Here is a 13,468-nt window from a genome sequence, read left to right on the forward strand (position 1 = left end):
GAATGGCCCACTCCTGCACCTATTGTCTATTGTCTTAATATCCACTTCAATTTTTTTCATACTCACTTTTTTATTTTTCATGTTATTTTATAAATCTTTTATTTGAAACTTGCTTGGCTAACAGGATCTGTAATTTTCCTTGTTTATGTGTTTTTTGTTCTTTGGGCTTTGTATTGTCCCTCACCCCTTTCACAGCGCAAATCGTTTATTGGCAAAAAGCAATCATGTCCATTTAAGAGTATGAACTGGTTGCAAAACAATTATCTTAGGCACGGTTTTTCAGTTGCTTTAATTGTTAAAGGAATTACCAAGATTACTGCAGACAGTTTTCATCTCATAATATTAAAGTCAGACTTACTTAAATGTAGAATCTTCAATGGCTATTTGGCATTCCTCATTTTATATGCCATTTGTATTCACAATTTACTATATGATATTAACCACTCTCCATCAAAGAATGTTTATCAGACATTTATTTCATATACTCAAATAATTACTAAAATCAAAATGAAGTACCGTATTTACTTTTTCAGTAAATTGAAATTACAGTTTATTATGCTTTTTTCATACTCTGACAAGAATCTCAACATATATTTGAAAGGTTTACGAAGAGCCAACAGATGTTGGTCCCGGAAGAGCTATTTTGTCCACAACTACCATTTCTCCAAGGACCCAATTTTACATACCACATGTGTATCTGACTGTATCAGAACAGAACTTTCTTCACCATCTCCATAGTGCTACCATCTGATGCTGGGTGCGTCTGCAGAAGCAGAGTGCAGCACAATATGAATACATATTTCATTCTAATATATCCAGTCAGCTTTCCAGGGGACTTTAAGTAGAGTGCAGTGCACGCATCCAACAAACAAATGTCAAACTCTGTTGGTAAAAGTCAATCGTGGGATTTGATGGATTAGATTAGCTGGTATGACTTTACAGCTCCAGTCCGAGAGTCCAACTGAATGTGATTTGGTTCACCAAACCATATTTTGTCAGTCTCACAGATTTGGAGTTGTACTATCGCAGCAGTTTAAACTTGCATATTGGCTTATCCATTGTTAAATTCATACTCATTTTCAAATGTTAAGTGCATGCTAAAAATAAAAATTATGCTTATTATTTGATGCAATAGCATCTATAAAGTAGTCTCCCAAGATTGAATGTCAATGTTTTAATCCTTGGCATCTGAAATGCTTTTTTAACTTATAGATTTATGGAAGATCTACAAAAAGAAGTGCAAGAGATTGAATTTACAGAGTTCTCTCGAGGCATGAAAACAATGAGAAGAGAGGAATTTGCATTGTGGCTGCTCCATTTCACTGATGAACAAAATCGTGATATTTACTGGAGAAATGTGCAGATGAGAATCCCTCCAGGACAGGTTAGCTTGTAGCTAATGTCAAGATAAAACTTGGTTTAAATACTTATAAATGAAAAATATTAAATAAAACCATTTCACTGGTTTCACTGGTTTAATTAGTTTTTCAGGGCTACTAAACTAATTGTTGTTTAGAAAACTCTTTAACCCTAAAAAAAAAACTTAAGGTAGCTTCATCATGTATCTCACGATAGCTGCTATAAGCAGTGAATGAAAGGAATTTGCATGGACTTCTATTGCATGGAAAGCTGTTTGCAATGGGGAAAGATATTATATGCAATTGTTAATCTTTTTCTTCTTCATATTTTGGATTATTAGCAGGTCATGGATGGTAGCATTTCTTCTTCCATAATTTACCTGTGTGAATGTGTATTGCATTTGCAGTCAGTTAATACACTGATTTGAACCTAATTACCGTTAAAAATTTGAGGATGTTAAACAGTCGTTTCAAGGGAATTGAGGAAGACATCAGTATTTAGAAGGTGCACAAAAAAGCTGGAGAAACTCAGCGGGTGCAGCAGCATCTATGGAGCAAAGGAAAAGGAAGATTCTCCAGCATCTGCAGTTCCTTCTTAAACATCAGTATTTAGAATGTTCATTGATAAGATTAAAGCTCAACAACAATGTTATTCTTGGTGATGATACTCCTTGGGTATTGACCGTCACAGTAGCACTCTGGTACATTGTCCAAATATCCATTATACACCATTATCCATAAGTGAACTATATTATCAACATTTTTATACTGAAGTAATCCTTGCATCATATGATAGTATAAACATATTTAATCTGTAAGTACCACAATAGCTTAGGTTTTCCTAAAATTCTGAAATGCTCAGAAAAATTATCTCTTTACAAAATTGTTACCAATTTGAAATGTGATATTTATTTCACATGTACCTACAACATATAGGTACACTGTTGCTAAATGTCCTCCACAGATATTGCAATTGTCAAACAGTTGAGAGATGGAGTTGGGCTGTGTCTTACGGAAGGAAGAGTTACGTTATACTCTATTCACGTATTGATCTCCAATACTTCCATTTTGTATCATTTTTTTTTCAATACATTGGAGCCAAATATCCCTGCCTATTTGGATGTGCTCCTCCCATAATCTCAGCATCCATCTGCCAGAATGACTGTAAATTGGGTTGAGATCAAGACAAATATTTCTGCCCAGCTGGAATTTCTACCCGTCTGTCATTTAGCCATAAATTCTTGATTGGGACCAGAGTGAGAACGTCCCCATTTTGGTCATTTTTGCCTGACATGAGTTTCAGTCCCACCACTTAGGATACGGTAGGTAACAGGCTTACCTGTCAGGAAAGTGATCCAGATTTACCTCTTTGCATGAAGGTCTGTCAATGGGGTGGGAAGCGAGGAATATTCCTCTGATTTAGAAAAACTGCTGGAGTAGATGGCAAAAATTCTCACCACTTTCAATATCACAATTACATCAGAAAACAGACACATCTTCTAGTATTGTAATCTAAGGATCTCAAATCAATTTCTTCATTTCTCTGTCCTTTTCCTCGCTTCTCTCTGTCGTGCCCTCATATTTTACAGTAAGTGTCCTGTCCTTAAATATTAATTGGTTCTCTGTTGCATTCTAGAGCATTTCCTTTGAAGAATTCAGGGCATTTTACCATTTTATGAATAATCTTGAGGACTTTGCTTTCACCATGAAAATGTTCACTGCAGCCAATCGTCCTGTTGGAATAGGTAAATATGGACAATATTTCTTATTGAGTTAAAATGAAATATGCATTTTTAGTAATTAAGTGTTATCATTCCTCTTTAAACTTTGGAAATGGTTCCTTGTCATTCATCTAAACATTCTGGTGCTGTCCTGAAGGCTAAGAAAGAATCACCTGAAAAATGAGCAAATCTTCTACGTATCTTTCCACACTTAAATCTCTCAGTCTATTCCTCGGTTCTCTTCGCCCTCAATAACAGCTTCTTCCCTTGGCAAATATTTTATAATGAAAACCTCTAGTTTTGCTCTTCCCCTCAAATCACACACATAGGTTTACTGAATTTCTGGAAGTCAGGACTGTCTTTCTGCAAAAGGGTTTCCTGAACATTACACAGCCAGCCAATGGGTAAATGTGGAAAATTGGAGCACTGAAAGCGAAATGCGAAATAGCCAAATGATTGAAAGCCAACACCCTTTCATTTCTAATGCAGATGCAGGGCTCAAAATTAGCGGTTGCCCTGGTGCCATTGACCACCCAAAATGCCTCCAGGCAACCTAAACGCCGACTCATTTTGCCCGACTTGGCACTGCAGATACTGGTTTATACCAAAGATAGACTCAAAAATACTGGAGTAGCTCCGCGGGTCAGGCAGAATCTCTGGAGAAAAGGAACGTGGCGTTTCGTGTCGGCGACGGCTGTATTGCGGGGCAAAGATACTAGGTGCAGGGTGACAAAGGGTCGGAGCGAATGATGGGCCCCGAACAGCGGCAGCAGCGGCTCCATCTCCTCCTCCTCCCGCACCCTGCCCGCCCTGATAAGGGCCGCTGCTTGCAAATCCGCTAACGGCGCTTTCAAAACAAACCCTCCTGCATGCCGAGGCAGGGATCAGGGAGGGAGGGGAAGGCCTCGGCGTGCGGGAGGGTTTGTTTTGAAAGCGCCATTAGCGGATTTGCAAGCACCGGCCGCTATCAGTGCGGGCAGGGTGCGGGAGGAGGAGGAGATGGGACCGCTATCAGGGCGGGCAGAGTGGTGGAAGGAGGTGATGGAGCCGCTATCGCGGCTGCTGCTGCCGCTTTGCGGGTCCCGTCATTCGCTCCGATCTTCTGAAGCAGCTGCACCACTCGGCCCTTGCTGTTGGCTGGCGGTGATGGGGAGGTGGTGGCGAGGAGAACCTAACGGCCAAGGCAGCGGGGCAATGTTGTCCGAGGAACGCTGACCTTCCTTCCCCCCCACCTCGCCCGTCTTTCTCTCTTTTGTACGCCCCCCCCCCGTTATCCTGGGACCCCTCCTCTCCATCCCGCACTGATCCCCATTCCCGCCTCTATTCAGTCCTCACTGATATCCCCTGTGCTCCCCCCCCTCCCCATATATTCATCCTGTGCTGATCACCCTGTCCACTTTGCATTGATTCTCCTGCCACCCCCCCCCCCCCCCCCCATCCATCCTACACTGGTCCCCCAATTCATCCTGTAATTACCCCCCTTCCCATCAATCCTGCACTTCTCCTCCATCCATCCTGTACTAATCCGCTCATTCATCCTTTACTGACCCACCCTCCATTTACCCTGCGCCATCCCCTCATTCATCCTGCAGTGATCCCCCATTCATCCTGCACAGACCCTCCGATCCACTGTCCTGACCCCCATTCATCCTGTGCTGACTCCCCCCATCCATCCTGTACTGATCCTCCCATTCAAGAAGAATGGGGGGAACAGTCTGAAGAAGGGTCTCGACCCAAATCCATAGATGCTGTCTCACCCGCTGAGTTTCTCCAGCACTTTTGTCTACCCCATCCATCCCGTACTGACCCCCCCATTCAACACCACTGACATCCCCCGCGCTCTCCCCTCACAATTTTACCTGCTCCAACCAACACGTACTAATTCACCTGCCTCAATCCATCCATTCCGCACTGATTGCCTTCTAAACCCCCCACCACCCGCCATCTATCCACCCCGCACTAATTCACACACACCCCCCCTCCCTGACCCTATTGTGCTTGAAATGTCTTCAGAGCGCATAATGACTATGTTTGATAACGGAATGCAATCAAATGTGTTTTAATTCCCAATGTTATTATTTGTTTTAGTCCATAAAGATGGATTAATTAAATTGTGAACACGTGAAACATTAAAACCACAGTGTTCGATTGTCACTGCTACAGTTGACACCTTATTACATCATTAATTTTAACAGCAAATCATTGCTCTTAATTTAGAGTATCAGTACTGTAGTTATTTAATGAGCAACATTCACAACTATACATTGAATTTATCCAGGTTTCACTTCTACAGTAGATCATATACATCACAAATTTGGTCAGGAAATATTTCAGTTGAAATTTTAATGTTAATTCTGAAGTGGGAATGATGGAAACAGCGTTTATCAATACTTTTTTTTAAAATCTGGTGTGTACAAACTGGGTATCTTCATTCCTGTTCACAACACGTACATCTAATCTGAATGTGGCGTATTGACACCTTTAAACATATTACCAAAAGAGCATTTGCTGCATTTATGTCCTTTGGCCATCTCTTGTCAGTTAGTGTAATGTTTAACCTGTCAGATGGGTATAGTCAGTTTTAACAGCTATTATCATAAAATGCCTATAGAAATGTCCTTGCAACCTGTATATTTTGTTGTGGATAAATTATGTGGGAAGCGAGAATGTTTCTGTACCAATAGCAATGACGACCCATGTTATGGCCATGTCATGGTCATTTTCGGTCCTTCATAAGCAAACATAAAAACATAGAAACATAGAAAATAGGTGCAGGAGTAGGCCATTCAGGCCCTTCAAGCCTGCACCGCCATTCAATATAATCATGGCTGATCATCCAACTCAGTATCCTGTACCTGCCTTCTCTCCATACCCCCTGATCCCTATAGCCACAAGGGCCACATCTAACTCCCTCTTAAATATAGCCAAAGAACTGGCCTCAACTACCTTCTGTGACAGAGAATTCCAGAGATTCACCACTCTCTGTGTGAAAAATGTTTTTCACATCTCGGTCCTAAAAGATTTCCCCCTTATCCTTAAACTGTGACCCCTTGCTCTGAAACATGCTTGCATCAATCTGTAGTGTGCATGGTTAAGCATATATGTTACCATGGTCCAGGATTTATTGACACAGGTTGATCATATGCTGAATAAACATAGACATAGAAAGATAGAAAATAGGTGCAGGAGGAGGCCATTCAGCCCTTTGATCCAGCACCGCCATTCATTGTGATCATGGCTAATCGTCCCCTATCAATAACCCGTGCCTGCCTTCTCCCCATATCCCTTGACTCCACTAGCCCCTAGAGCTATATCTAACTCTCTCTTAAATCCATCCAGTGATTTGGCCACCACTATCCTCTGTGGCAGGGAATTCCATAAATTCACAACTCTCTGGGTGAAAAAGATTTTCTCACCTCAGTCTTAAATGACCTTCCCTTTATTCTAGGACTGTGGCCCCTGGTTCTGGACTCACCCCACTTTGGGAACATTTTCCTGCATCTAGCTTGTCCAGTCCTTTTATAATTTTATATGTTTCTGTAAGATCCCCCTCATCCTTCTAAACTCCAGTCTGCCAACCAATTTTCTATCCATGTCAACACCCTACATCCAATACCATGTGCTCTAATTTTAGTCATCAGTCTCCCGTGCGGGACCTTATCAAAGGCTTTCTGAAAGCCTAGTCTTTTCAATCTTTCCTCATATGACAGTCCCGCCAGCCCAGGGATCAATCTCGTGAACCTACGCTGCACTGCCTCAATCACAAGGATGTCCTTCCTCAAATTAGGAGACCAAAACTGTACACAATACTCCAGATGTGGTCTCATCAGAGCCCTATACAACTGCAGAAGAACCTCTTTACTCCTATACTGAAATCCTCTTGTTATGAAGGCCAACATTCCATTAGCTTTCTTCACTGCCTGCTGTACCTGTAAGCCAACTTTCAGTGACCAGTGTACAAGGACGCCCAGGTCTCGCTGCACCTCCCCCTTACCTAACCTAACCCCATTGAGATAATAATCTGCCCCCTTGTTTTTGCCGCCAAAGTGGATAACCTCACATTTATCTATATTATACTGCATCTGCCACGCATCTGCCCACTCACTCAACCTGTCCAGGTCACCCTGCAACCTCCTAACATCCTCTTCACAGTTCACACTGCCACCCAGCTTTGTGTCATCTGCAAACTTGCTAGTGTTGCTCCTAATTCCCTCTTCCAATTCATTAATATATATGGTAAACAGTTGCGGCCCCAACACCAAGCCTTGCGGCACTCCACTCGCCACTGCCTGCCATTCTGAAAAGGACCCGTTCATTCCTACTCTTTGCTTCCGGTCTGCCAACCAATTTTCTATCCATGTCAACACCCTACATCCAATACCATGTGCTCTAATTTTAGTCATCAGTCTCCCGTGCGGGACCTTATCAAAGGCTTTCTGAAAGTCTAGATACACTACATCCACTGGCACCCCTTCATCCATTTTACTTGTCACATCCTCAAAAAATTCCAGAAGATTAGTCAAGCATGATTTCCCTTTCATAAATCCATGTTGACTTGTACTAATCCTTTTACTGCTATCCAAATGCCCCATTATTACCTCTTTAATAATTGACTCCAGCATCTTTCCCACCACCGAAGTCAGGCTAACTGGTCTGTAATTCCCCGTTTTCTCTCTCGCTCCTTTCTTGAAAAGTGGGATAACATTAGCTATCCTCCAATCCACAGGAACTGATCCTGAATCTATTGAACATTGGAAAATAATCACCAATGCGTCCACTATTTCTAGAGCCACCTCCCTGAGGACCCTGGGATGCAGACCATCAGGCCCAGGGGATTTATCATCCTTCAGTCCCATTAGCCTACCCAATACTATTTCTCGCCTAATGAACATTTCTTTCAGTTCCTCTACCTCCTTAGATCCTCTGTCCTCCAGTACATCAGGTAGATTGTTTGTGTCTTCCTTAGTGAAGACAGATCCGAAGTACCTATTCAACTCTTCTACCATTTCCTTGTTGCCCATAATAATTTCACCCATGTCTGCCTTCAAGGGACCCACATTTGACTTTGCTACTCTTTTTCCCTTAACATATCTAAAGAAGCTTTTACTGTCCTTCTTTATATTCCTGGCCAGCTTCCCTTCGTACTTCATCTTTTCAGCCCGTATTGCCCGTTTTGTTTCCTTCTGTTGTCCTATGAAAGTTTCCCAATTCTCTGTCTTCCGGCTACCCTTTGCTGTGTTATACATCTTTTCTTTTAGTTTTATTCTATCCCTAACTTCTCTTGTCAGCCACGGGGAATAGGTGGCAACCGTGGCTGACAAGACAAGTTAATCCAACCACATTTCAGTTTGGAAGTGGAAAGAACTAATAGAAATTGCATTAATTGCAATGTGTAAAAAGAGTTGAGATACTGTCTTATAATTTTGCTGCATGTCATTGTGGGATATATCATGTCTTGATTGGTGAATATGTTTAGTTTGTGACTCTATTTGAAGCAGAAATAATATGTGAATGCTTCATTGAGCATAATTCCGACTGGTATCTACGCACTTCATCCAAGCACATTATCGCACGTGTCATGCAAACTGTCTTAAATGACCACGTAAATTGTCATTTGGCAACCTAAAAAGCTACCAAGATTGCCCAGCTGGCAACAGGTAAGTGAGAGCCCTGATATGTCTACATCCTCAAGAGAAAAGCCAGAAAATAAGATGCCAAAAGCTCTTATATAAAACAGGCCTTCATTTATGATGTTACTGCAACTGCAGGATCGCTCAGAGTTGAAAGTTGGATTGATTCCATCTTGTAGTGGACAGTAAGCAAAGATTAAATATCACAATAAACACAGTTTTAAAATGATTTAAGCATGAAAACAAAATATTACACCATGCCCTTATAATATCCATTTCATTATATTTCAAATGGACGAAAATAGAGAGTGCACCTATGTCCTGCCCAGTTTATGTACAGCCTGTGCATGAGAACAATTGTTTAAATGGATGTGCCAGCTATTTTGGGGCTACAGGTATCTTCTACCATGTGGGCAATGGGTTCACTTCAATATCTGAATGGTTATTTAAACATGTTGCCGGACAGTGGTATTTCCGACATTCACACTGTTATGCACGGTTCTCAGGAACAGAATCCTGTCGCAACCTGTGGAGGTCCTGTAAATCTACACTTGCTTAAGGAATATATGTTCCATGTGCCAAATATTTTACTAATTTACAATATTAAATTTAGGACAATTCAAGAGAGCTGTGAAAGTTGCAACAGGCCAAGAACTGTCAGATAATGTGCTTGATACGGTCTTCAAGATCTTTGATGTAGATGGAGATGGATGTTTGAGCAAACAAGAGTTCCTTTCAGTGATCATGACCAGACTCCGTCGTGGCTTTAAGGTAATTTCTGATTATTTAAGATAATAGGAGATAGCAGGGGAAGGTTATTAAGCCCTATCATTTTTGTTCCACCATTCAATGAAATCATGAATAATTATTTACCTGCATTTTCCTGCACTCACCCCTTGTAAGTAAGTAAGTTTTATTTATATAGCACGCTTTAAGTCAACTCACATTGACACTAAAGTGCTTTACATAAATTAAATAATAAGTTTCCATACAAACCATAGAAAAAGGTTAAACAAACAAAGAAAATGGACACAACACATTATAGAGTTCAACACAAACGTCCCCCCACAGCAGAATCAAAAATGTCCACTGTGGGGAAAGGCACCAGAAAGTTAAGTCCTCTTCCTCTGTGAAACACCCGAGGTCGGGGCCCATTTGTGACCTTTCAGCCAGTCCGATAATTTTCAGGGCCCTCTTGCCGTGAAGATGGAATTCCGGCGTCGGGTGAATCATTCCTCAGCAGCTTGGAAAGTCTGGAGCGGCTGCCTCTGCCTCCCCTCCCTGTAGCCATAGATTTCCTTAATATCTAAAATCTTTCAATCGCTGTCATGATTTTACTCAGGAAGTGAGCCTCAGCACTCCTCTTGGGCAGAGAATGTATATTCTAGTCACAGGAAACTCCTCGTCTATTCTGTCAAACACCTTAAGATTTCTGTACATTTAATTACAAAATCTTTCATTCTTCTAAATTCTAGAAAGCATTGTCCCTGCTTTCTTAATCAGTCATCGTAAGACACCCTCACCATTCCAGGAAGCAATACTGTGAATCTTTGTTGGACTCTCTCTGTTGCAAGTTCCTTACATATAGAGACCAGATCTATACACAGTATTCCAGATACGGGCTCTCTCTCTAATTGGACCACACATTAGTACATTTGCAATCAATTCTTCTTGCAAGTGCTATGTCTCCTTGTTTTGCAATTTCAAACTCTCCCATAATCTCAGCATCCATCTGCCAGAATGGCTGCAAATTGGGTTGAGATCAAGACAAATATTTCTGCCTCGCTGGAATTTCTACCCGTCTGTCATTTAGCCATAAATTCTTGTTTGGGACCAGAGAGAGAACGTCCAATAAATTATTTTGAATTTGGACTTAAAAGTAACTGAATTTTGGTAATTTTTGCCTGACACAAGCTTCAGTCCCACCATTTAAGGTACGGTAACGGCTTACCTGTCGGGAAAGTGCTCCAGATTTGCATCATTGTATAAAGGTCTGTCAATGGAGAGGAAAGAGAGGGATATTCCTCTGATTTAGAAAAGCTGCTGAGTGGATGGCAAAAATTCTCACCACTTTCAGTGGTGTAGTAGCCATTTATAGTAGCCCTAATAATCTGCCATTACAAGTGGTTATGTGGGTGAACGTATAGATGGTATTGGAGCCATGCTTAGCCACACAGTCATGGGTGCAAAGAGAGTAGTGCAGATGTTGAGCTCAGCCTTAAGGCCCACCTGTGTTGCTGGTTAGTGCGGTGAAGATTGTGTTACTGCTCCACACTGATCGAGGTCTGCCGATGAGGAAGTTAATGATCCAGCTGCAAATGAAGGTGCAGACACCCACCATTTGGAGCTTGATGATGAGCTTGGAGAGAATGAATCGTTGAAATTCCTACTCCAAAATGCTGAGGAGAATATACTCAAAGCTGGTAGATTTTTGATCAAAATGGGGATAGGGTGGGAAGGTGGACATGTAACAAATTGGATCAACCTTCATTTAATTCAATGTTTTATTCCTATTCGCATTTTGAAATGAGGAACTACTGGTGTCTTGTCCTAGCCCAATGTGTCTTGCTGTGGTTTAGTGTCCACAGATGGTTTAGACCAAGGTTCTTGGCAGCTAAAGCATCTTTTATTCTCTACTAAAGGGCGGAAATGAAATATGACTCTCCTTAAGATTTCATTTAGCACCTTATTACAGTATTAATCGGCCTGAAAATATAGCATATTTCCACTGTTTCATCCAAATTCAAAAAATCTTTACGCACATTCCCTATCTTAAGGGCTGTGGGTGTACAATACATTCAAAGACAATTTCAGAGAATTTGACATGATTTAAAGGAATGAGTTAGATGGGGTACTGATTTTGGATGATCAGCCATGATCATAGTGAATGGCAGTGCTAGCTTGAATGGCCGAATAGCCTGCTTTACACCTATTTTCTATATGTTTCTATGATAAGGAAACATCAACTGGTTTCTCTTTTCCCAGATGCTGCTTGACTAGCTGTGTTCTTCCAGCATTTCTCTTTATGTTTCAGATTCTAGCAGCTGCAATTTTATTTGTTTTTCATTAAAGTTGAGGGATAAGGAATCTGGTCAGAAAAGTGGATTCAGTAATAAACTTATTGATTGGCTGAACAGGCTCAAAGGGCCATTTAGCATTCTTTTATTTCGTATGAAAGTAGAGAACCACAGCTGTATCTGTTTACAGTGGCTGCAACATATTACTTTCATTTCCACAGGCACCAACACAACATGGTTTGAAGGGCTATTTTAAATGCGTAAAGAAAGAAACTATTGCTGGAGTACATGAAGCCTGGAAGCAGTCATAGTCCTTGATAATTCTACTGAATGCAAAACCTTTCTACAGATGAAAATTCCACTATAAAAAGTGGATTTTCGCAACAAACCATGAATGCAATGCAGTTTATATAAAAGCTGACCTGTTTAAATAGTTACATTGATTATTTTTAGTTAATTACATTGAGGGATAATATTTGTATGTTTACAAGAAATATTCCAAAATATTTAATGAATGCAAAGCACAAGCATCCAGGAATTTCAGTGAATATCTTTATCAATTTATTTACACAAACATTACAATGAATCTCAAATTATTTTCAAATATGCATGAATTTTTTTTAACTATTTGTCTCGTGAAACATCTTCAAGTGATTTGTGTAGATGGTTCATTTACTGTGGTGATCTCCATTATTCTTCAACTCTAGATTTTCAGGGTGAATTAAAGGGTTTTTACATTGTATTATTTAAATGTTTAAATAATGAAATTTAGAAATGTACCTGGAAACTTTAATCTATGCCATTTCTTTTCCACTAATAAAGTTTGGCTTTGAGAATCTTGAGTTTTAATTTGTGTCAGAACATGAACATGTATGAACAGTAAAAGACTTTTCCTAGCGTACCGAGGAAACAATAAACATGCCTATTATCTGATTGTTATTAAAGTACTTTAATCCTGATAACATGTATTGTCCTAAAATGCAAGTCATTGAACCATCTTAATAGTAATTAATACACATCTTTAAATGAGAACATTACACATGTTTAGGATAGTGTTCACTTCACTGTACATTGTTCCAATCATACTCCCATTTACAGAAATGTGAATTACCGGCCATAAGCCTTGGCTATTGACATGCACACTAAATTCTACTTTGTATACTTTTCTAGGTATAGTTCCATTGCACCATTATAAGACTGGTTCTGTAAAGGTGGTAACCTTGGCATGAACTATTTCTGCAGTCCACTGTCTTCTTCTAAACTGCATAGAAATTAATCAATATTTCAATATATGGAAACCCACAAAGGCAATGTTTTGTTATATCATTGCAGACAATAACAGGTGATTCAAAATTGTATTAAACAAGGCCTGGCTTCAATAATACATTACTTTGACTGTGCAATCAATAACATTTCAAAACCAGGTCAGACAGTCAATTGGCACTTTTTAGAATTAGGAACATTATAGGCCTTCCTCTGGGACACCCTGTAAGAAAAGGCAAATAAATCTGAAGCCATTGAATAAAGCAAACTCAATGAATTGGATTTGTAGTTATTGCTATCTATATTACTAAAAGTCTGTTCTTGACCGGTTTTGGCCTTCTGTGCTGCGATTTCCGAGAGAACGCCGCCACCTACGGCCGTCATTTTTGGCCACCTCGCTCAGAGCCCCCCTCCACCGTATGTGTGCCGAGGATTTTTCCCGTCGAAGAAAAGTGACAGAGATATTAATGTTTTTACAA

At 40.4% G+C, this 13,468-nt stretch overlaps 1 protein-coding gene across 3 annotated transcripts in view; it reads left to right on the forward strand.

The window, feature by feature from the left end:
• The window catches only part of micu2 (mitochondrial calcium uptake 2), a 285,685-nt gene extending 273,123 nt beyond the window's left edge, over positions 1 to 12,562 (forward strand). For all 3 annotated transcript variants that reach the window (XM_055636971.1, XM_055636973.1, XM_055636972.1), the window contains exons 10-13: positions 1,213 to 1,384; positions 2,995 to 3,103; positions 9,323 to 9,480; positions 11,948 to 12,562. In XM_055636971.1, the coding sequence (XP_055492946.1) occupies positions 1,213 to 1,384; positions 2,995 to 3,103; positions 9,323 to 9,480; positions 11,948 to 12,037 (529 nt within the window). In that variant the 3' untranslated portion in view covers positions 12,038 to 12,562. The remainder of the gene's footprint in view (positions 1 to 1,212; positions 1,385 to 2,994; positions 3,104 to 9,322; positions 9,481 to 11,947) is intronic.
• Positions 12,563 to 13,468: the final 906 nt, after the last annotated feature.

The sequence above is a fragment of the Leucoraja erinacea genome, chromosome 6 (assembly GCF_028641065.1).
Source record: "Leucoraja erinacea ecotype New England chromosome 6, Leri_hhj_1, whole genome shotgun sequence".
NCBI lineage: Eukaryota > Metazoa > Chordata > Chondrichthyes > Rajiformes > Rajidae > Leucoraja > Leucoraja erinaceus.